The sequence below is a fragment of the Tamandua tetradactyla genome, chromosome 2 (genome assembly GCF_023851605.1).
Source record: "Tamandua tetradactyla isolate mTamTet1 chromosome 2, mTamTet1.pri, whole genome shotgun sequence".
Classification (NCBI taxonomy): Eukaryota; Metazoa; Chordata; class Mammalia; order Pilosa; family Myrmecophagidae; genus Tamandua; species Tamandua tetradactyla.
The window spans coordinates 62,385,924-62,408,189 of NC_135328.1; the positions used below are offsets into that span (position 1 = coordinate 62,385,924).

Consider the following 22,266-nt stretch of genomic DNA (forward strand, 5'->3'; position numbering starts at 1 on the left):
TATATTAGAATAAGATATTTTCACCTCTCAGGCTGATTTAAAAAATAGAAAAGAAAAATAGAAAAACTGATTAATATCTGGTATAGGCAAAGATGTAGAGAAAAAGGCATACTTAGTGTATGGGAGTACAAACTTTTGGAGAACATATATATCTATAAAAATTTTTAAGTGGTAATTCTATTTTATGGAATCCTTCCTACAGATAAATTTGTAAAAGTGGGCTAACAAATCAAAACCACAAGTAATAAAAGAAAAACTAGATAAATTAGACTTCATCAAAATTAAAAACTTTATACAACAAAGGTCACTATCAGAAAAATAAAAAATGAGCCACAGAATGGGAGCAAATATTTGCAAATCATGCATCTGATAAGGGTTTAGTATTCAGATCAGATAAGGAACTCTAACAACTCAACAACAAAAAGACAGGCCAGTATGTCTGCTGAGATAGCACAAAATCCCCTACACAGCACCTGCACATCCATCCCAAATAAAATTGGGGAAAGGACTTGGGTAGCCATTTATCCTAAAATATACAAAGAACCATAAGCATCTGAAAAGATGCTCGGCATCATTAATCATGAGGGAAATGAAAATCAGAACTACAATGAGATATCACTTTACATCCACTAGAATGGCTATTACTAAAAAAATGTAAAATAAGTGTTGGCAAGGATGTGGAGAAGCTGGAATCCTCATACATTGCTGCTGAGAATGCAAAATGGTGCAGCCACTGTGGAAAAGTTTGACAGTTTCTCAAAAAAAGTTAAACATAGAGTTACCATACAATCTGGCAATTCTACTTCTGGGAATATTCCAGAATGAAAAACAGGTATTCAAACAAAAACTTGTACACAGATATTCACAGCAGCACTGTTCACAATAGCCAAAAGGAGGAAACTCAAATGTTCATCAACTGATAAGTACACAAACGAAATGTTGTATATTTCTATAATGGAATATATTATATATAATATAATAATATATAATATTCAGCCATAAAAATGAATGAAGTACTAATACATGCTACAACATGGATGAACCTCAAAAATATTATGCTAGGTGAAAAAAGCCAGACACTAAAGGTCAATACTGTCTGATTTCTTTTATATAAAATATCCAGAACAGGTAAATCCACAGGGATAGAAAGCAGATTAGTAGTCAGCAAGGGCTAGGGGTGAGAAAGCTAGCAGATGTCAAAATGAGGAGAGAAAGTTTCATGGGTAGAAGGTTTCCTTTTGGAGTGATGAAAATGTTTTAGAACTAGAGAGAGGTGATGGTTGCATAGCATTGTGAAAGTATTCAATGCCACGGAATTTAAAATGGTTAATTTTATGTCATGTGAATTTTACCTCAGATTCAAAAAAAGGAAAAAAAAAGTGGCTAGATGCTGAAGTATCTGTGGATGAAACTATGTCTGAGATTTGCTTCCGAGTAGTTTAGCAAAAAACAAAAGTAGGGGAAGGATGGATGAAATAAGATAGACAAAATGTTGATAATTGACATTGGGTAATGAGTATGTGGGGGTTCATTATACTAGCCTCTCTATTTTCTCATATGATTAAAATTTTCCATCATAAAAAGGTTTTTAAAAGTGGGATAGGATGTTACTATATTATTTGCAATGGGGAAAAATTGATCACAACCTAAACTACCAAAAGGGCAATGGTGAACTATATACTATGGTGCAGCCACACAATGGATGCGCTGGTTTAAATCTGCTGTAGACTCCAGAAAAGCCATGTCCTTTAATCCTCATTCAATGTTGCTAGGTGGGAGCTTTTTTATTGTTTCCATGGAGATGTGACCTACCCAATTGTGGGTGGTAACTTTTGATAAGATGGTTTCCATGGAGATGTGTCTCCACCCATTCAAGGTGGGGTTGCTTACTGGAGCAACCATCATTTTGGAAAGAGCCATGAGACCCCTTTGAAGATGAAGGAAAATGCTCCTGGAGCAGCTTCATGAAACAAGAAGCCTGGAGAGAAAGCTAGCAGATGTTACCATGTTCACCATGCGCCTTTCCAGTTGAGAGAGAAACTCTGAACATCATCAGCCTTCTTGAACCAAGGTATCTTTCCCTGAATGCCTTAGATTGGACATTTATATAGCCTTGCTTTAATATGGACATTTTCACAGCCTCAGAACATGTAAACTTGCATAAATTCCCCCTTTTAAAACACATTCCATTTCTGGTATATCACATTCTGGCAGCTTGCAAACTAGAACAGGAATACTCTGCAAGAAGGAAAGCTATATTTACATAAACATTGACAAGAAAAATGTCCTTAATAAATTACTGAAGGAAAAGACTAAGTTGCATACAATATGCTTAGTATGAACCTAAGTTTAGGGGGAAAAACAAAACTATATTAGCATGTGTATTATGTCTATATGAAGACAGAAAAAGATCTAGAACTATATCCAATAAACTACTGCTGGTGATTTCATCAGGGGAGTGGACTACGAGGAAAAAAAATAGGATGAGGGAATATTTTCACTTTTTACTTTAGATTCCATTCCTGTTGCTAGTAGCTTGACAAGAACATGTTACACAGAGTGTATCAAGCGTCTGCAGGACTGCTTTCCTTGCTCTTAAAAGAGGAAAGATAATAAAAACTCTCCCCTTCTTTCCTTTAGATGTTGTTGGGCAAGAACCTAATATGTGGAGCTGCTGCAGCCAATTTATATACATGCAGGGAAAGCCAAGAAGAGCACAGAGAAGCCAGACTGGAGTCCTGGCATCACTGATCTTGAAATGGATTAACTCTAGACTAGTTTTGCTTCCAGACTTCCTGTTATGTGAAGCTACTTTTGCTATTGCTGAAGTGGCTCCTCCTTAGGTTTTCTGTTATCTGTCACTGTATCAGATAACTGATACAGTTTTCTTCCTGACCAGAATAAGAGCTTTTATTTTGTATAAACTTTTCCTCTATCATTTTTCCAAAGAGGCTTGAAGTTGGTTTAAAAAAAAGGCTATGTCATAGTTAAGAAAATAGGGATAGATCAGGAATAGAATGGGAAATCAGGATCAAGGATAAAGGATAAAGGAAGAAACAATACTTCAGACTTGAAGGTTAGGAAGGCTATTGGCCAAGCCCCTGTTCCATGTACCTAGCAGTCCTATGAAGCCCAATGGGGACCAAGCATCAGAGCTAATGTGTAAAAAGTCTGCTTTGTTAGATATTACTTATCTTTACTTTTTTTTTTTTTACATACTTCGTAACTTTACTCTGTCTTACAGCTGCATAATATTCCATCATATCTTCACTTTTCCCCCCAACATTATATTATGGAATTTTCACACATACAGAAAAGCTGAAACAATTTTATAGTGAACATTCATTTACCTGTCATTTATTCTATCATTAACATTTTACCATATTTATTTTTTCACATATCTATCATCTCTCAATATATCAATATAACTTATTTTATATATTTCAAAGTAACTTGCAGACATCATTATACTTCCTCTAAATATTTAGCATATATATATAATCAACCAGAATTCCATTTATGGTTCTTTTCTTTTAATTTTGACATAAAACTTACACACCATGAAATGTACAAATCTTAAGTGCACATTCACTGAATTTTAACAATCCCTTAAAAAAGATATAGAACATTACCTTCACTCCAGAAAGTTCCCTCTTGCCCCTTCCCAGACATACCTTCACTTTTGAGATTGGTACATGGAAGTTCCTACGGAAAAAAAAGAAATACAAATAGTAACTACTTTATGAATAAATGAAATTACAACTATAGTATAATGAGAAATGTAACATATAAAGTCCCAATATCCTTTTACTTCTCTGGCAATCATTTATTCACCAAGTTCACCTATCTAGATATAGGTTATCCCAGTTTCTGTATTAATGTTCTCTATTCACAGTAAGCCCCAACCATAATGATTTCTCATGCAAACACAATTTTAACAATCCTTGTGGTTTGGTCTCCAAACTCAGAAGATTAGGAATTATAAAATCTGAATGAAGACAGCGGGGGTGCTACAAATAAGCAAGTACCCTGAAAGTAAAGAGAAGAAAATGCTTGTCAAGGGTGCAGACAGAAAAAGCCATAAAAAAGCAGATGGAAAAAAAAAAGTAGATGAAAGAACTGAAAATATGTAACAATCTGGTACCACTTAATGAGGGGCAAATAGCAATACATACTTAAGAGCTCCTGACAACATCACTGAACTGCAGCAAAGTGGAATACAGCAGACCTTTGGTATACAGTTTTAATACTGCAATTTTGGGTTTTTTTTTTCCCCATGAGCAGGCATCAGGAATCGAACCCGGGTCTCCGGCATGCCTGGCAAGAACTCTGCCTGCTGGGCCACCACGGCCCGCCCACAATTTTAATTACGTGTGAGTGTCCCCAAAGGTCCCTCACACGTAATTTTGCTGAAGCATGATACCGAATAACCTATGTCATGGGGTTGATGGTTGGGGACAGAGTCAGTCACTTGGGATAAACTGAACTGGCTGGCTGTCAAGTGTCCACATCTGAATTTGGCTTTGATGTCATCCACAGGCTGCTATGGATTCAGAAACTGGTAAAATGATACAAACACTCTTTCTTAGTGAAGATGACCCTGGGGGAGGGGGTCAGCTACTAGAGTTGACAACAGAAGTAAAGAGGCCTAAGAAAGTAAAGCCTCTTGTCTAGAAAATGTGTTTGAGATAAATCAATGAATTTGCTGGGACCAATGATACGAAAAAACTTCTTTGAAACTTTCTACAGCAGCCATAAAGCAAACGTAGTCATGAAACTGCTTGAGTAAACGCTCCAGTCAGTGAAGACCCTGGATTGTACAGAAGAAATTATATGTTGGAGCGGCATCTACAAGTGTGGGGAAAGACAGAGCTCTCACAAAGCTTTGTAATAAACATGAATTTCCAATAAAATATAAATACAATGTCTTTGTTAAAGAGGTAGTAAGATATAGCATACATTTCTCAAAGACTCCCACGAAAGTGATTAAAAGAAAACAATATTTGATGTGAAATCAGTTTCATTTATCTAGACAACTCATTTCTGTGAAAAAGACCATTCTATTACAAAAGACATTTCATGAAAAATCCATATTCGTGAAAAAAATCTGGTTAAACAATAAGGTAGTGATCATCAGTTTTTTTTCTTCACCATATCATTTATTAAGCAATTACTCTGTCACAGGCATTAGGGAAGAGGAGAAAATCATAGCCATTAGCTAAACAGCATTTACTGTTAAGGGCTTTACATATTTCAACTTGTTTAATTCCCCTGATAAAATAGGCCTTACAATTATCCCCATTTTACAGATCAAAACATTGAGGCAAACAGACATCAACTGACGTGCCCAAGGTCACATAACTAGAAGTGGCAGAGCTAAGGTACCATTTGGACGCTGATGCCCAATGCTTCCCTCTTAAATTCTCAGGCTGCTGCTTCTCCAAGACCTCCAAGGAGGGACCTGTTCCTGGGTTCTTTAAGCCTGTAGGAGAGCTCTGTCCCCGGGGTCTGTGAGCCTGTAGGAGAGACCTGTACCCAGGGTCTCTGAGCCTGGTGGGACAGACTTGATTATTAGCTTTTGGAAAAGATTTTTCACTTTGTCAAAAAGGGTTAAAATGCTGATAATGAGCTCCTCCAGTAATTTTAAAATAAGACTTTTATTTTCAGAAATTTAATTAACACATAGTTTTTCAAGAATAGATTCACTACCACAGGGTCTACTGTTAGAGGAAGTGAGGACAGAGAGCGAATGACAAGCAAGAAAACACCAAGAAAAAAGAATTCTTTGGGAGAAAAAAGCAAACTGACAGCAGCTATTTTGATACTACACGTGCCACCCAGGCTTATAATTCTTGGTCACAAAGGTCAAGAACCCTCTGGATATTATTAAATTTGTGATCACTAAAACACAGTATCTCTGTCTTCAATCTAATATTTATGCAATATAAAGCAGCCCTGAATCTGACATTCAGAACGCTTCCACCACCATGAATACTACAATTTCTCCCCCCCAAAAAATCACACATGTTTACACAATTTTTGATGCAAGTAAACTGCACTACTATTACAGTTTTGCTTTCTTCTATTCTGAAGCTCTCCTGTTAAGCTAGGTCCCAATTTATGGACTATATCCTCAGAATCATATGCCTGTCAGCTGTTGCCCAGAGGATAGCATATAATTTCCTAGGTATGACCACTATGGGTGATTAAAGTCACAAAGGCCTGAAGTTCCAACCCAGGCCCCAGAAGTACATCTCCCAGTGTCAGGATGGGAGGTCCCTTTCCCCACCTTTAGGGATTTCCTAAGCTCCCACCCTTGACTAAGCTTAGAGGGGCCTCCTCTAGTCAACTATTTACTTTAATTTCATTTTTCCAATATAAAAGAAAAGTCTTTTAAAGTACAAATAGAGAAAAACTGACTCAAACTTATAGTCTATACTAATACTTTTAACTCCTTGTATTTACAATCTCCTTCTCCTCTGAAGTTTTCTTAAAATTTTAACAAAGAGCACCAACTGCTTGGTTTTCTATCTCCATACTGGCCTGTGCTCTGAAATGACCAGACATAGGTCAGACAGCAGGACAGATCAACACTCAGCACGTTTCACAAGATGACCAAGAGACCTCCAAAGGAAGGTTTCCTGCTCTTCTGGTTAAAGACATAGGAAATGGCAGTATAGCCTAACTCTAAAATGAATAAGATGCCTCTTTATACAAAGTCCAAACACAACTGCCCAGGGCAGGAATTAAAAACTGACAATATGTGCTACTGTGCTTCTGTGAAGGTGTCTAACATTATTATACCTGGATTTGGTAGAACTATCTGTATACCTGTCTCATTGCCACTATTAGTCTCTGAGGCTTGAGTGCCACACACCCCTAAAACTATTCTAGTATAGAATAGTTATATTCTATACTAGAATAGTTTAGTATTCTAGTTAAGTGTCAGTGTACGTTGGCTGAATTAAAAGTGTCATACATAGTACAACAGGAACAAAATTGAGGTTAGATTTTCCAAAGAACAAACACTGAGAAACTATCTTAGCACCCTACAAAGGGAGTGATTCTTCCCCTCTCATAATTACCAATTTAAAAGGCAATGGCAATGACAACTCCAGTACTGTTTAAGATTTACCTTTGTTCTGAAAGAGCATCTGCAGGAAATAATTGATGTGCGAGAACATGGTCCACAGTCTCCTTCATGGCAGAGTTTTTCACAGGTATGAATGAAATCTTTAACAAAAATGAAAAGAGCTGAGGATGAAGAATTGCAACCACTCATTTTCAGACTCACTTCCAGATTCACTGGTCACACCGATCATCCACCTCTACTCCCTGTAACTCCAGAATCAGATGAGGGAAGAAGAATGTAGAAATGCTTCCTTCCTTATCTTTCCTTCACCAGCAGGCTGGGCCTTTTCCAACAAGAGCAGAGCCCAATATTAGTAAATGGGATATGCTTTGGAGTGCATGATGCTTTGCTTAAGTCAAAGAACAGATCTTCTGATCTGCTTTTTTACTATGTTATTTATTTAAGCTTCAAGCTTCCAGGTTAGACTTGGGTCTCCTCCAAACTGTAGGTATAGATTTTCTAAACTCTGAAAATCACCTGGGGATTAACAGTAATCAGAAACCATGAACCATAATATCACAGGCTCAAACTATGAACATCTGGTGATAGGTGGACTGCCACTATGTCTCTAAATTAGGCTTAGGACAATTCCTGTTGCAAGGACCACTCAAGGATCACCCATAATCTCCTTAAGTTTGCTCTTTGCACAATATATTTTTTTCCATCTCGTATTTTCAACCTATTTGTACCTTTGACTCTAAAGTATATTTCCTGAAACCAGCATAGTTAGATTTTAGTTATTAATCCAGTCTGACAATCTCCTTTTGAATGAACTGCTAATTCCTATTTAATATTACTGATATAGTTGGATGAGTGCCATTTTATCTTTCGTTTTCTATATATATCACGTCTTTTTGTTCCTCTAAACTTCTTTACTGCTTTCTTCTGCAGTGACTATTTTTTTAGTGCACCATTTTAATTCCTTTAATGATTTTTTTCGCTTTTTCTTCTCTTTGTAGATGCTCAAGGGTTTACTATATATATATTCACTTCAGATTTACCTAATTTAACTCCAGTAAGATAGAGACATTCCCTCCTCTCCCTCTCCTTCTGAGCTTATTGTTACACATATTACATATGTGTGGATCTCTCTGCATTTATTCTACATGGTGTTTGCTATACTTCTTGGATGTGTAGATAAATGTTTTTCAGCACATTTGGGAAGTTGTTAGTCATTTCTTCAAATAGTTTTTCTCTTCCTTTCTCTTTCTCCTCTCCTTCTGGTATTTTCGTTATATGTATGCTGAAATGCTTGTAACCCACACTTCTCTGTTTATTTTTCTTCATTTTATTTTCTCTCTCTTGTTTAGATTATATAATCTCTATTAATCTATCTTCAAGTTCACTGATTTTTTTTCCATTAGTTCAAATCTACTAATCAGACCTCTAATTAATTTTTCATTTCAGTATTGTAGTTTTCAACTCCAGAATTTCCATCTGGTTCTTTTTTTATAATTTCTATTTCTTTGTTGATATCCTTTATTTGATGAGACATTGTCTTCATATCTTCCTTTACTTTTTTACTTTAAGCATGGTTTTCTTTAGTTCTTTGAGCATATTTATAATGGCAACTTTGGAGTCTTTGTTAAATCTAGTATTTGGTGACTTCCATATGCAGTTGCTTTTGCCTAATTTTTCTTCCATGTAAGAATCATGCTCTTCTATTTCTCTGTATGTCTTGTAATCTTTTGTTGTAAACTGGATATTTTAGATAATATGTTATTAGCAACTCTGGATACTGCTCTGCCTATCCCACTTCCTGGGCTTGTTTGGTTGTCTGTTTATTGTTGTGTGTGACTTGGCTAAGCTATTGCAGTGAAGTCTATTTCCCTAGTACTGTGAAGCATTTTGTGTAGCTCTTCAGAGGGTGTAGTCTTGGGAGTGTGTACAATGGTTTTAGAAGGGCTCTCTCTTTCTTTTCCCTGGTCTCTGTTAAACTATCTGCTTCATTTGGAATTACACTTAGCTGTTAGGCTCCACTATTACCAGTTGATTGCTCTACTGTTTTCAACAAAGTCCTGGGCATAATTTATTCAGCTCTCTGATCCAATTACATTTGAGAAGGGGTAGTTTTTGTGGCACATGACTGAGGGTTTTTCTGACCACAGGAGGGCTGTTTTAACTGTCTGTGTCAACTGGTAAACTAGCAGGCCAATGATTAAGCTTGTTCCTTTTAATTAAGAGGAGCTATTGTTTTCGAAAGTGACCTTAGGCTTGAATTTCCCTATACTCTGTTTAAAAAAAAAAAGAACAACCAGTGAGGTTCTTTTGAGAACACTTTGGAGCATTCTTTCTTATGTACTGCCTCTTCTGTGAGTAAAGGCTTGAACCACTATTCTTCTTAGCTTGCCTCTCTCTGAATGGAATCTCTGCCCTATGAGTGATTTGGGGCAAGGGCAATTGGGTCCAGTATTCTTGACCTGCTGGACCTAGAGCAGAGCCTCCATCTTATGGGAGGTAGGTAGAGGAGGGAGCCCTTGACCTCTCAGCCACACTCACAAGAAATTTAGCCCCTTCAACCTGGAGTCAGAGAGGATGAAAAAAGCTGGCAGTCTGCCTCTCCAGTGAGATACGTTAACCCTGGACCGGAAGCTAAGGGGAAAGGGAGCCCATCTTCTTGGCCACACCTGCCCTGAGTGGCACTTCTGTCATGTTGCGCTGAAGGCAATGGGGTGGTGGTAGGTGGTGGTTGGGCAAGGGGAGGGTGGCTCAAATGCCACAGACTCTCACTGTTCTTTACCACAGTTTAGTGGATTTTCCTCAATAAATATTTCTTTTTCTACTGTCTACCTTTTTGAACAGTTTCCAGAGACTTTTTTTCCTTCAGTGATTTATTGAGACATAATCATCTTTCAGAGACTTTAAATGGTTGTTTTTAAAAAAAATAGTTTTTCTTAGCTTTTCTTTTTTTACTGGGGAGTAGGTTCACAGAGTTCCTCATGATACTACCCATAGTCTCTTGTACTGAAGCTACAGCTTCGGGATGCAAATTTCCTACTGTGTAAGATACTAAAAGACCTAAATGAGGCTTCTATAGATAAACTACGGCTTAACAAATATGAGAGGCCATGTTACCACTTATGAGCTTCATAATTTTTTAGTCCAACTCAGCTTAGTTACTAAAGTTTTCCATAATTAAAAATCTGATGAGGTATAGAGATTAGCCTTTAATCTCTGTAGGTGGCCTTGTCCCTCCTCAAGGTCTGTTCATACTAATAGCTGCTGACCTCCTCTTGCTCAAGTCCCCTAGCATTACCCATTTCCTATTCTTTTCTCTCATTGCCAACAAGAGATCTTTGCCTCAGGGTAGGATTTCTAGTCATTATACACCAAATTCTGACAAAAGTGATCAAATGTGCTTTCTGAAAAGGAAAGAGCTTATCATCTTCTTGATTTAGAAGTCATTTGATCACCATTTCACAGGACCGTGTGAACACATTTTCACAGTAGGCACAGAGAACTAACAGGTAGTTGATTTTCTTATTGTAGTTGAAACATGTAGTAAGATACCAGGAGAAAACTTCTCCTCCATGCATCATTTTAAAGTGAGACTAAGAAAAACAAGTAGGAGACCTACACTGGCTTCTGCATGTACTTGGAAGAAATGCGGGATCCATTTCTCTTTTTCATAAAAATGGAAAACAAACCTAGAAATTCTAGCTTTACCTATGAAGATACAGGGGTTAGTTACAGAAATACCTCTCTTATTTAGACTCAGTTGCCAAATAATCTCATTTTTCTAAACAGACAGCCTTTGAACACTCACTCAGGAGAGAAGGTGCCAAGTCACTGCACAACTGCACATGTATATTCCCCACGAACTGTCTGAGAAAGCATCAACTAAAGACTCAGACTGCTACTTTATAGCAAATTACAACAAATATTTTTTGGTTTCTATATTAATCAGAAGTGACAAATCAGAAGAGGTAAGGGGGAGTCACTAAAGGTAGGCACATAGGCATACTAAAAGCATCAATCAGAAAATAAACAACAACAAAAAAACTTTAACAGACAGACAAGACAATTCAACCTGGGGGAAATGGCCTGAGAAACCTCAGCAGTCACCGAGGGCATCACCATGTTCAGCTTAGCACAGTAACTGAGGGTCATGAAAATGAGGACTCCACGTCAACAAAGGGAGAGAAATTACCTTCAATAACCTCTGCTTGTGGAACCAAAAGAATATAAATTAAAAAAAAAATCCATCCAAAATGATGCTTAAGAAGTGTTATTCTTAACTAAATTGGAAACTTAGCTATAGAGACTGATATTCCTTGGGTAGTCCAAATGGCTGAAGGCTTATTGCACCTAGATTTTTAATCCTTAAATATCTCACCCACAGTTATTTTAACATGTTCCTATTATATGAAAATGCTTTTAGACATTTGCTGAACTCTAGATCAATAAAAGGCTTTATGGTTTAATACTAGTGTACACTAGTAAGTGAAACATAGCCCTGTCCCCCAACTTTCCCCTCATGCAATAGTATCTTAGCACAACTGCCCAGAGTTAGTAATGAATTACCTGAATCAGAAAGAGATCTCTTGGATAAAGGTGCATTTTCCTAAGTACATTTTGAGGAGGACAGAAAAAGTATCTAGACAAATTTTACCATAATATTTAGAGAAACCTGCAATATTGTAGTGCTATTTAACACTTAAGGAGTTATTGCTGCCAAACATCTAGTTAATATTTTTAAAACCAACTTTAAGTCTACTAGTTACCTAAGGAACCACAAGGCAGAGGCTTGCCGCATACTTTTCCACATGAGGGGACAGGATCCATGCATGTTTTCCGACCACTGCTTCCATGTTCCAGCAACTGGCTAAGAGGAGTTTGGCCACAAGGGCAACAGCGTACCAACTGGGGCAGCCGTGGGCATGGCTGGCAGGGCTGAGGATGGCACACTTGAGAACACAAATGATTCCCACATTTTAAGTCCCTGTTAAGAAAAACAACAGACTATTCCATAATTATTGCATAAAATGCAGTTTACTATAACTGAGAAATAAGTAAAACCTTACTTGCCACATATTTTTAAACAGCTGAAGTCTCCAAATCCATCAGACTTTCCTACGTCTGTTCCACATAACACATCTCGGGAAGTGCTGCCACAGTAGCATACTTAAATAGACAATTTCAAAAACAAAACATTAGTTAATCTGTGTGAGTTCTTCTAATATTCCAAACAATCTATAAGAAAATAAACAAAAAAGCATTTATTAGAGAAGTGATACAAGTCCTGATGTAAAAATCAACATGGTATAAATAGCAGTCTGTCTAAGACAACCACTTAAAGTGTCTTTCATAGGAAGGAACAAAAAAAGGCCTTGTTAGACTGTCAATATTTAACATATCCTACAACAGCATTAGGGTGAACCTAAATCAAGGGAATATCATCTAGCCCACAGGCCATATTTTTCAACCTGGATCGTGATGCTTTCTGGGGTCCTCTGGAGCTGATACCTGGGATGGAAGCTTAAGCTGGTGATAGTAGCATACAGCAGCACTTGATGCTTTAAATATTGGGGTTTACAAAAGTGCTTGAAAAATCCCTGTTGCTAAGAAGAAACCCCCGAATAGGCACAATGATATAAAATCTTTGATAATTTGTATTCGACTATTGCTGAATTTGAAGAAATTTGTTGTTCACACTGAGTAAACCATTTCAAGTAGATAGAGAAACAAAATTTAACATCTGTAGACTTTCCTATGAGTTCAAGAAATAATGGATTCCTTTATTTCCTGAGGTCAGTAATAAATGCATCATTTTTAAGGAGTCTTCTGAGACATTAATATATATCTTAAAGTTCTAATAAGAATTGATAATTTTAATTAACTTACATAATTTTTCTGATAATTGTCACTTTACATTTTCAATTTATAACGAAACCATATCTCATTAAAATTAATCTAGCATCCGGGTGTTTGCATCACTGTATGGTGACCCTCCACACCCCAGTAACATGGGCTGCACATGGCGAGGAGCATGCAGGCCCCCATATCTACTGCCTGGGCAAGGTCTTAATGTCTCCCGTTGCCCTGGAGGCTGTGGGTTGGGATCAGCTGTGTATCAGCAGCACATCGGCCCCCTCTGTTCTCAGTGCAGAAATTCAAAAATACAAATGGATAACAACAGAAAATGGTATTGGAATAGTGTATTGGTTTGAAAGGATGCATGTCCCCTAGAAAAGCCATGTTTTAATCTAAATCCCCTTTCATAAAGGCAGAATAATTCCTATTCAATACTGAATAATTCCTATTCAGTATGTTTGAAACTGTAATCAGATCATCTCCCTGGAAATGTGATTCAATCATGAGTGGTTGTTAAACTGGATTAGGTGATGACATGTCTCCATACATTTGGGTGGATCTTGATAAGTTTCTGGAGTCCTACTAAAGAAGAAACATTTTAGAGAATGAAAGAGATTCAGAGAGAGCAGAGCAGAACGACATAGCCATAAGAAGCAGAGTCCACCAGCCTGTGACCTTTGGAGATGAAGAAGAAAAACGCCTCCTGGGGAGCTTCATGAATCAGGAAGCCAGGAGAGAAAGTTAGCAGATGATCCCTTGCTCACCATGTGCCCTTCCAGCTGAGAGAGAAACTGTGACTGTGCTCACCATGTGCCTTCTCACTTGAGAGAGAAATCCTGAACTTCACTGACCTTCTTGAACCAAGGTATCTTTCCCTGGACGATGCCTTTGATTGGACATTTCTATAGACTTGTTTTAATTGGGATATTTTCTCGGCCATAGAATTGTAAACTAGCAACTTCTTAAATTCCCCTTTTTAAAAGTCATTCCATTTCTGGTATATTACATTTCGGCAGCTAGCAAACTAGAACAAATGGTGAGAACCAGCAATTCTGCACAGGAAGCTTTGGGAGATGTTGTTTACTGTAATCTTACTGAAGTAGGGACAACACTGAATAAATAAGACACTCTGGTGCTTTAGCAAGTGTGAAAGCTGCTAATGAACTCTATTCTCTTCTATTAGGAGAAGTAACAGAAAACAATGAAATTCTTGCAGAAAATCCAGGACTTGTCAACAAAATCTTGTTATGAAGATGACTGATCAAGATGCCACTGAGTAATTCTTCAGAACTTCATGAGTTAATGAGTGAAGAAATGTGGGAAATACTTAAAATCTACTGAGAAGTAAAAATGGAACCTTGAAATAAACATCTAATAAACTTAATCCAGCATAGTTGTTTTAAATTAGTGGTAGATAGATATTTAAAACAATTTTTAGCAATACCAATAGAAAAACAGAAACTATTAGTTGCAACAATGCCACCGACAAAAAATACTCCTTAACTTTCTAATAATTATAATAATAACATGATATGCATCTTTTTCACAGTACTCGGTGATTTAGGCTAGGAACTACTATTATATTTAGGAATCATGAAATTATTTCAGGTAAAAACTACTTATAAAAATTATGTAATTCAAGAATAATACTGTCAGCTTAAGCCTTATATAATACTTAACCTTGCTTATATTCATCCTGGATATGGGTCAAAATACTTAATGATATTTTCACTGGAAACAACTGGGAATGGAGATACGTGTTGTTAGTGTATAACAATACAGAAGATGAACAATACCATTTTAATTTTCTAATATCCCATGTTTGTTGGTGCAATTTTCATACACCAAAGCAACAGTCTTGTAGCAAAATAAGAAACTGTTTAATAATAACATTGCACTTCTTCATTTAAAAAAAATCAATTTTATGCAAATATACCTTGCCATACATAATAAATGCAGACCAGAATAATGGAAAATAAGTTGAAATTCTGCAGCTCTAACTAACGATGCTTTCCTTCTTTCTCAGTAACTACTTCTACAGAAAATCCGTATCAGAAGAAATGCCACATTATAAAAATGTATCTAACATTGTGAGTGTAATTAACACCACTGAATTTTATATTTGAAAGTAGTTAAAGTAGGAAATGTTATATTGTATGTATGTCACAATAAAAAATATCTAAGAATGAAAGCATCAACTCTTAAAATGATATATTTTCAGTTTTTCTCATATTTATTGTTATTACACATTTAAATTACATTTATAAATTTGATGTTTGATTTTCTTTTTTATTGAAATTTTTGAGATAATAGTAAATCCTCATGCAGTAGTAAGAAAAAATACAAAGAGAAAAAATTCCATTCAGAATAATGATCAGAAGAATTAGGTATCCAGGAATAAGCCTAACTAGGGATGTCAATGACTTATACACAGGAAATTACAAAAAATTGCTAAAATAAAAAAAAAATGACCTAAATAGATGGAAAGATAGTTCATGCTCACGGATAGGAAGGCTGAATATCATCAAGATGTCAATTCTACCCAAACTGATCTACAGATTCAACGCAATACCAATAAAAATCCCAACAACCTACTTTGAAGACTTGGAAAAACTGGTTATCAAATTTATATGGAAGGGAAAGAGACCTCAAATAGCTAAAGATATCCTAAAAAAGAAGAATAAACTGGAAGGTCTATCACTTCCTCACTTTAAAGCTTACTATAAAGCCACAGGGTCAAAAGAGCATGGTACTGGCACAAAGACAGAAGGACTGACCAACTGAATAGAATTGAGAGTGCAGAGATTGACCACCAAATTTATGGACATTTGATCTTTGATAAGGACCCCCCCAAATCCACTGAATTGGGACAGAATCGTTTTTTCAATAATTGGTCTGGGAGAACTGGATTTCAATAGCCAAAAGAATGAAAGAGGACCCCTATCTCACACCCTATACAAAAATTAATTCAAAATGGATCAAAGTCCTAAATGTAAGAGCCAGTACCATAAAACTTACAGAAAAAAATGGAGGGAAGCATCTTCAAGATCTAGTAACAGGAGATAGCTTCTTAAACTTTACACCTAAAGCACAAGCTGAGAAAGAAAAAATAGATAAATGGGAACTCCTTAAGATCAAGAGCTTCTATGCCTCAAAGGACTTTGTTAGTGAAGAGGCGGCCAACTCAATGGGAGAAAATATTTGGAAACCATATATCAGATAAAGGCTTGATATCCTGTGTACACAAATTTTACAGCTCCCAAACAAAAGAACAAACAACTCAATTATAAAATAGGCAGAAGAAATGAATAGGCACTTTTCTGGAGAGCAAATGCAGATGGCTAAAAAGCACATGAAGAGCTGCTCATCTTCACTGGCTATAAGGGAAATGCAAATTAAGACAACAATGAGAGATCATCTCACATCTATAAGAAAGTCTATTAAACAAACAGGAAAGTATAAATGTTGGAGAGGATATGGAGAAATTGGAACACTTATTCACTGTTGGTGAAAATGTAAAATGGTTCAGCCTCTACGGAAATCAATTAGGCAATTTTTCAGAAAATTAAATTTTGAGTTGCCCTATACCTGGCAATACCAATACTTGGTATATACCCAGAACAATCGAGGGCAGGGACATGAATAGACATTTGTATATTAATGTTCATACAGGGACTATTCATAATTGCCAGGAGATGGAAACAATAGTGCCCATTAACAGATGAGAGGATAAACAAAATGTGGTATATACATATGATGGAATATTATGCAGCATTAGACAAAATGATGTCCTGAAACATATGTGGATGAACCTTGAGGACATAATGTTGAGTGAAATAAGTCAGACACAAAAGAACAGATACCGTATGATTCCATTATCATGACTCTGATAAAGCTGCCAGTGTTTTGGTGCAGCTAGAAGGAAAAATCTGAGTTGAGGGCATGGCAGACCATGACAAACTCTGGAAACTATTCTGCAGCTAGCTGCATGTTGAAGTGTGCTTTGAAAGTTGTTGCTTTTTTCTTACTTGTCTTTGTGTGTATATATATATATATATATATTATATTTTACAACTAAAAATGGTTAAAAAAAAACTATAGGCAGTTATACTAATATTAGATAAAATAAATTTCATGAAATTAAAAATTTGAAAATAATTAGTAACACAGCTTCACTACTATAACAAAGTTGATATCTGTAGTATCTTAACTTGATATTTTGAAAGCACAGTTTTGATAGTTAATAACTGGTATTTAAGATACTGTTTAATATTTAGAATTCAAGTAACTCTGATACCTGTATTTACAGATTTTTTTCCTTCTTCGCTTTAATTTTAAATTGGTTGATGAAACATATTGTACAAACAGGCTTTACAATGATTACTTAGATTTTTTTTTTATTATGCCTATGGATAAGTTAACTAAGATAATCCATTTTAGGTGGTTAAGATTTCCATGTTGTAAAAACATTTGTATATTCATATTTTTCCTGAAATCAGGAAAATATTGAGTAACATAGGTCACTACTATAGCAATGTAGGTATTTGTGAGAACTTATGACTTGATATTTTAAAAATATTCAGTTTTGACGCCGATCAAATGGCATCTAAGTGTTTAAAACTTAGAATTTAAGCACTTTGCTATCTGAATTGGTAAAATTTTTCCTTGTTGCCTTAATTTTAAATTGGTCTATGAAACTTACTGCGCAAACACAGGCTTTACAATGATTATATGGATACTTCACTTAAATATGCTGTGCTGGTCTGAATCTGTGGTGCACCCCAAAAAAGCCATGCCCTTTGATCCTCATTCAATATTGCTGGGTGGGAGCATTTTGATTATTTCCATGAAGATGTGACCCACCCAATTGGGGGTGGTAACTTTTGATTAGATGGTTTCCATGGAGGTGTGTCTCCACCCACTGAAAGCAGAGTTGCTTGCTGGAATCCTTTAAAAGAGGAAACATTTTGGAGAGAGTCTTTTTTTGGTAGAGCCACGTGAAAGCCAGCAGATGCCGCCATGTTCACCATGTGCCCTTCCAGCTGAGAGAGAAATGTTGAACATTGTTGGCCTTCTTAAACCAAGGTATCATTCCCTGGATGCCTTAAATTGAACATGTCTATGGACTTGTTTTAATTGGGACATTTTCTCAGCCTTGAAACTGTAAACAAGCCACTCATTAAATTCCCCCTTTTAAAAGCCATTCCGCTTCTGGTATATTGCATTCCGGCAGCTAGCAAACTAGAACATATGCCTATGGTTAAGCCAACTAAGACATCCATTTCGGTGGTCCTAAGTGTTTTGTTTGTTTTCCTAAATAAAAAAAGAATACAGAGAGATCTCATGCACATTACCAGTTTCCTCCAAATAAAATTACATTGGTAACAAAAAAAATTAGAATGCTTCCAACTAAACACTAGAAATATTACTCATAAAATAAAATAATATGTTCAACAGAACCAAAAACTTTCACTGGGACACAGGAAACGGAAAGTCTCAAATCATTCAAGAAATAGTCAAGACTTGATTTTAAAGTATACATTCAGTCTTCTGGTAAATATATATGCAATTTCATTCCCTATTCTAAAACTAATTTATTCATCCAATAAAGACTTATTGGATGAATTAATATAGATGCAGGGAATGCAATCAATATTTGCATAATCAATGAACCCTAGCAACTGGGAGCTTCTGCAAGAAGGCTCTTCTTTGCTAAGCTTCTGTTCGAACAGAATACTAGCTTTTTTCCTGCCTGAGAGGTACACAGCACACAGCTGTGAATAGAAGAGTCAAGAGTCACAAAATTACAAGAGTGAAAACAAAATGGAGCCCCTGATCAAACAGGAATAATCCAAGTATAATATCAAAACACTGTGCTATTCTAGGACCAGAAACAGAAAAATGAGTTGGGTGACAGGACAGCAAGCTGATTAAAGAGTATTAAGGAGTCAAAAACAGTCTGGAGGAAGATCTCTCTTGCCAGCCTTAAGCAGGTTAGCAATTTTTATCAACAAGTAAATGAGGACCCAGAAGGTACGCTTATTAAATCTGTAGATAAGGCTGAAAGTTATCTTAGAAGAATTAAATTCAAGAAGATAGACTATATACATAGCCAAAACACATTGCTAAATATTTTATATGGACAAATGCAAAGCCTTGCAACCCAGTTTTTTTTTTTTTAAAAATCAACTACGCAACAATGTAAATGAACCTGGGTTATATTATATGGTGCAAAATAAGCCAGAAACAAAAAAAGCAAATATTCTATGGTTGCATTTAGAAAATACTTATAAGAAAATTGAGGTCTACATTGTAAGCTCTTACAGCAGTCATATTTAGTCTGGAGCTGTAACTATTGTTTCTAGATTTTGAGAGGCTGTGCTATATATGTCTAACCTTGTATTTCCCTAGAACTTTGGATAGTGACACCTAAGACTCAGAGTAGTTTTGCAGGTCTGAAAGTCAGCATTGCCACACACAACAACCATTAAAGAAACTGGAGCGATCAGGCTTCAGTTAGAGATAAGCATGAGGTCGACAGGGTTGGGACTAAGGCAAATCAGAGTACAGGGGAAATAAGGACATTGTCTGTATTTTAGAACTTCACCTACTCTATGAGACCAAATAAGAGAGGTTTATTTTGTCCAAAACCTAAATTTTCTAACTCAACCTGTCTGGATAGATTATTTAAACAACCCAAACACATGGAGTCCAAACTGGGAATGAGGGCTTGTTATTCTGTGTAGCTTAATGTGATACCTGATAGATCCCAGAGTATGTTGAAATGATTGAAAAGTAATGGCAAAGTCCCTTAAGTGATGGGAGAAAATATACGGAACTGCTAAACTTTGGCCACCAGGGAAGTGCCCGATGCTGTCTCAAACACTGGAGACTCCAAAGTCAATAGGCCAAACCCCTGATCTTGGGCTTGCTCTTGTGAAGCTTATGTATGCAGCAGAGAAGCTAAGCCTAACCATAGTTATGCCTAAGAGTTACTTCCAGAAAACCTCCTTTGTTGCTCAGATGTGGCCTCTAAGCCCAACTCTGCAAATAAAATCATTACCCTCCCTGCTATGTGGGACATGACATCTAGGGATCAAAGCCTCCCTGGTGTGGGATATGATTCCCAGGGATGAGCCTGGTCCTGGCACCGTGGGATCAACATTGCTTCCCTGGCCAAAACAGGGAAAAGAACTGGAGAAAATAAGGTATCAGTGGCTGAGAGAGCTCAAATAGAGTCAAGAGGCTATTCTGGAAGCTACTCTGGAAGCAAGCTTCATCTGGATATTGCTATTTACCATGGTTTCCAAACCCCAACCAAACCCATTCCTGACAACAAGGAACACCTAGGGTTCTGAGATTCTACAAATGTTCCATGCACTAAGTTTACTTTCCAGAAACGTCCAACCTCCAGATGGTTTCTAGGCCAGATAAGTCCTGAAACCAGAGGGGCCAGCCTCTCCAGATCAACTAGTTCCATTTCCCATCCCATATTATTGACAGCCCTTTACAATATGAACAAGTTAGAATGGGCCTAGTCCAAATAACCCTAAAAATTGGGAAGATGGAGTTGTAACAGAGAAGACAGGATTTGACAAAGGAGTATGTGCTGGTTTGAAAGTATTATGCACCCCAGAAAAGCCATGCTTTAATCTTGATCCAATCTTGTGGAAGCAGCTCTCTTTTAATTCTGATTCAACACTGTAGGATGGAGACTTCCGATTAGATTATCTCCATGGAGATGTGGCATGCCCAATTGTGGATATGAACTTTTGATTAGATGGAGAGGTGACTCCACCCATTCCAGGTGGGTCTGGATTAGTTAACTGAAATCCTTTAAAAGAGGAAACATTTTGGAGTCATAAATGACTTCAAACTTCAGAGCAGAAGTTTCCAAGTCAACACTTGAAAAACAGACACACAGACGTTTGGAGATGTTTGGAGATGCTTGGAGCCCACTAGACATTGCCATGAGATGTTAAGCAAGCCAAAACCTGGAGAGAGGGCCAAGGGAAGCAAAAAGATGAAAGTCAGCCCTTGAGAAGTAAAGTTAGGAACCCCCACAGGAAGAGAGGCTGAAAGCAATGGAGTCTAGGAGCAAGAAACCAGCATTACTTCCCAGCTGACACAGTTGCTCCAGATGCATTGGCCTTTCTTGAATTAAGGTATCTGTCCTTGGATGCCTTAGTTTGGACATTTTCATAGGTTTAGAACTGTAAACTTGTGACTTATTAAATTCCCCTTTTAAAAGCCATTCCATTTCTGGTATAACGTATTCCAGCAGCTTCCAAACTAACACAGAGTATGACTGCTGAATCATTATGTTGATATTTCTTTTAATCTCCAGTATCTTGGAGCAGCTAGAAGGAAAAAAATAAAATTGCAGAACTGTAACCCATACCAAATTCTGCAATCCATTCTACAAACTAATTGTCGCAGTGTGCTTTGAAATTTATGTTTTGTATATGTTATTTTTCATGATTAAAAAAAAAAAAAAGAGGATGTGTTACTTGGTGAGCCTGTTTCATAGGGAAGAAATGAAGCAACCCACCCACAGCTGTTAAGCCTGGAAAGAGAACACTGGAGAGAGAGTATGTGACCGCTGTTTTTGAACCTCCCAGGAGAAAAATGAAATTTGGAATAAGTCACACCAATGAAAGGGTATTTCAAGGCAGCAGATTTTAGTTCAATGAAAGAAAAAATTGGGACAGGGTCATCACATGACCAAACAGGCTACCTCAAAATACAATGACTTTTTAGGCTGTTTAATTAAAAGCCAAGTGAGCAACAGCATCTACAACAGCATCTACTATGTATACTACAAAGAGGGGAGAACTACAATCAGAGAAAGCTGAATTAGATTCTTCCATCCCATTTCAAGATTGTAACTGCAAGGGAGAAATAATAAAGGAAAAACTGAAAAATCCAAAACCTAAGTTTATACTCACAATTTTCTTAAAATAACTTTTTTTCCATTTTTTTCATGCAGTTACTTGTCCTTTCTTATTACTGAAGTGAAACTACATACAATAAATACATATATTTTAGGTGTTCAGTTTGATGTTTTGGTAACTGCTACATCTGTGTAATCACCACTCAAAACAAGATATTAAACATTTCCATAAAGCTAGAAAACTGCTACCTAACAGCAGTCAATTCCTACCACCTCCACTTCTAGGCAATTATTTTCTGATTTTTGTCACTAAAGAGTAGTTTATGTCTGTTCTTAGATTTCATATAAATAGTCATAAAATAAGCATTTTTTTCATATCTAACTTCTTTCATGTTTTTGGGAGTCATCTAACGTTGTTGCAACATAA

General features: G+C 36.6%; 1 protein-coding gene across 8 annotated transcripts in view; it reads right to left on the reverse strand.

The window, feature by feature from the left end:
* NFX1 (nuclear transcription factor, X-box binding 1) overlaps nucleotides 1–22,266 on the reverse strand; it is a 114,892-nt gene that overhangs the window by 33,266 nt on the left and 59,360 nt on the right. For all 8 annotated transcript variants that reach the window (XM_077147941.1, XM_077147942.1, XM_077147943.1 and 5 more), the window contains 4 exons: nucleotides 12,157–12,256; nucleotides 11,857–12,074; nucleotides 7,136–7,233; nucleotides 3,675–3,705 (listed from right to left, as the gene is read on the reverse strand). In XM_077147941.1, the coding sequence (XP_077004056.1) occupies nucleotides 3,675–3,705; nucleotides 7,136–7,233; nucleotides 11,857–12,074; nucleotides 12,157–12,256 (447 nt within the window). The remainder of the gene's footprint in view (nucleotides 1–3,674; nucleotides 3,706–7,135; nucleotides 7,234–11,856; nucleotides 12,075–12,156; nucleotides 12,257–22,266) is intronic.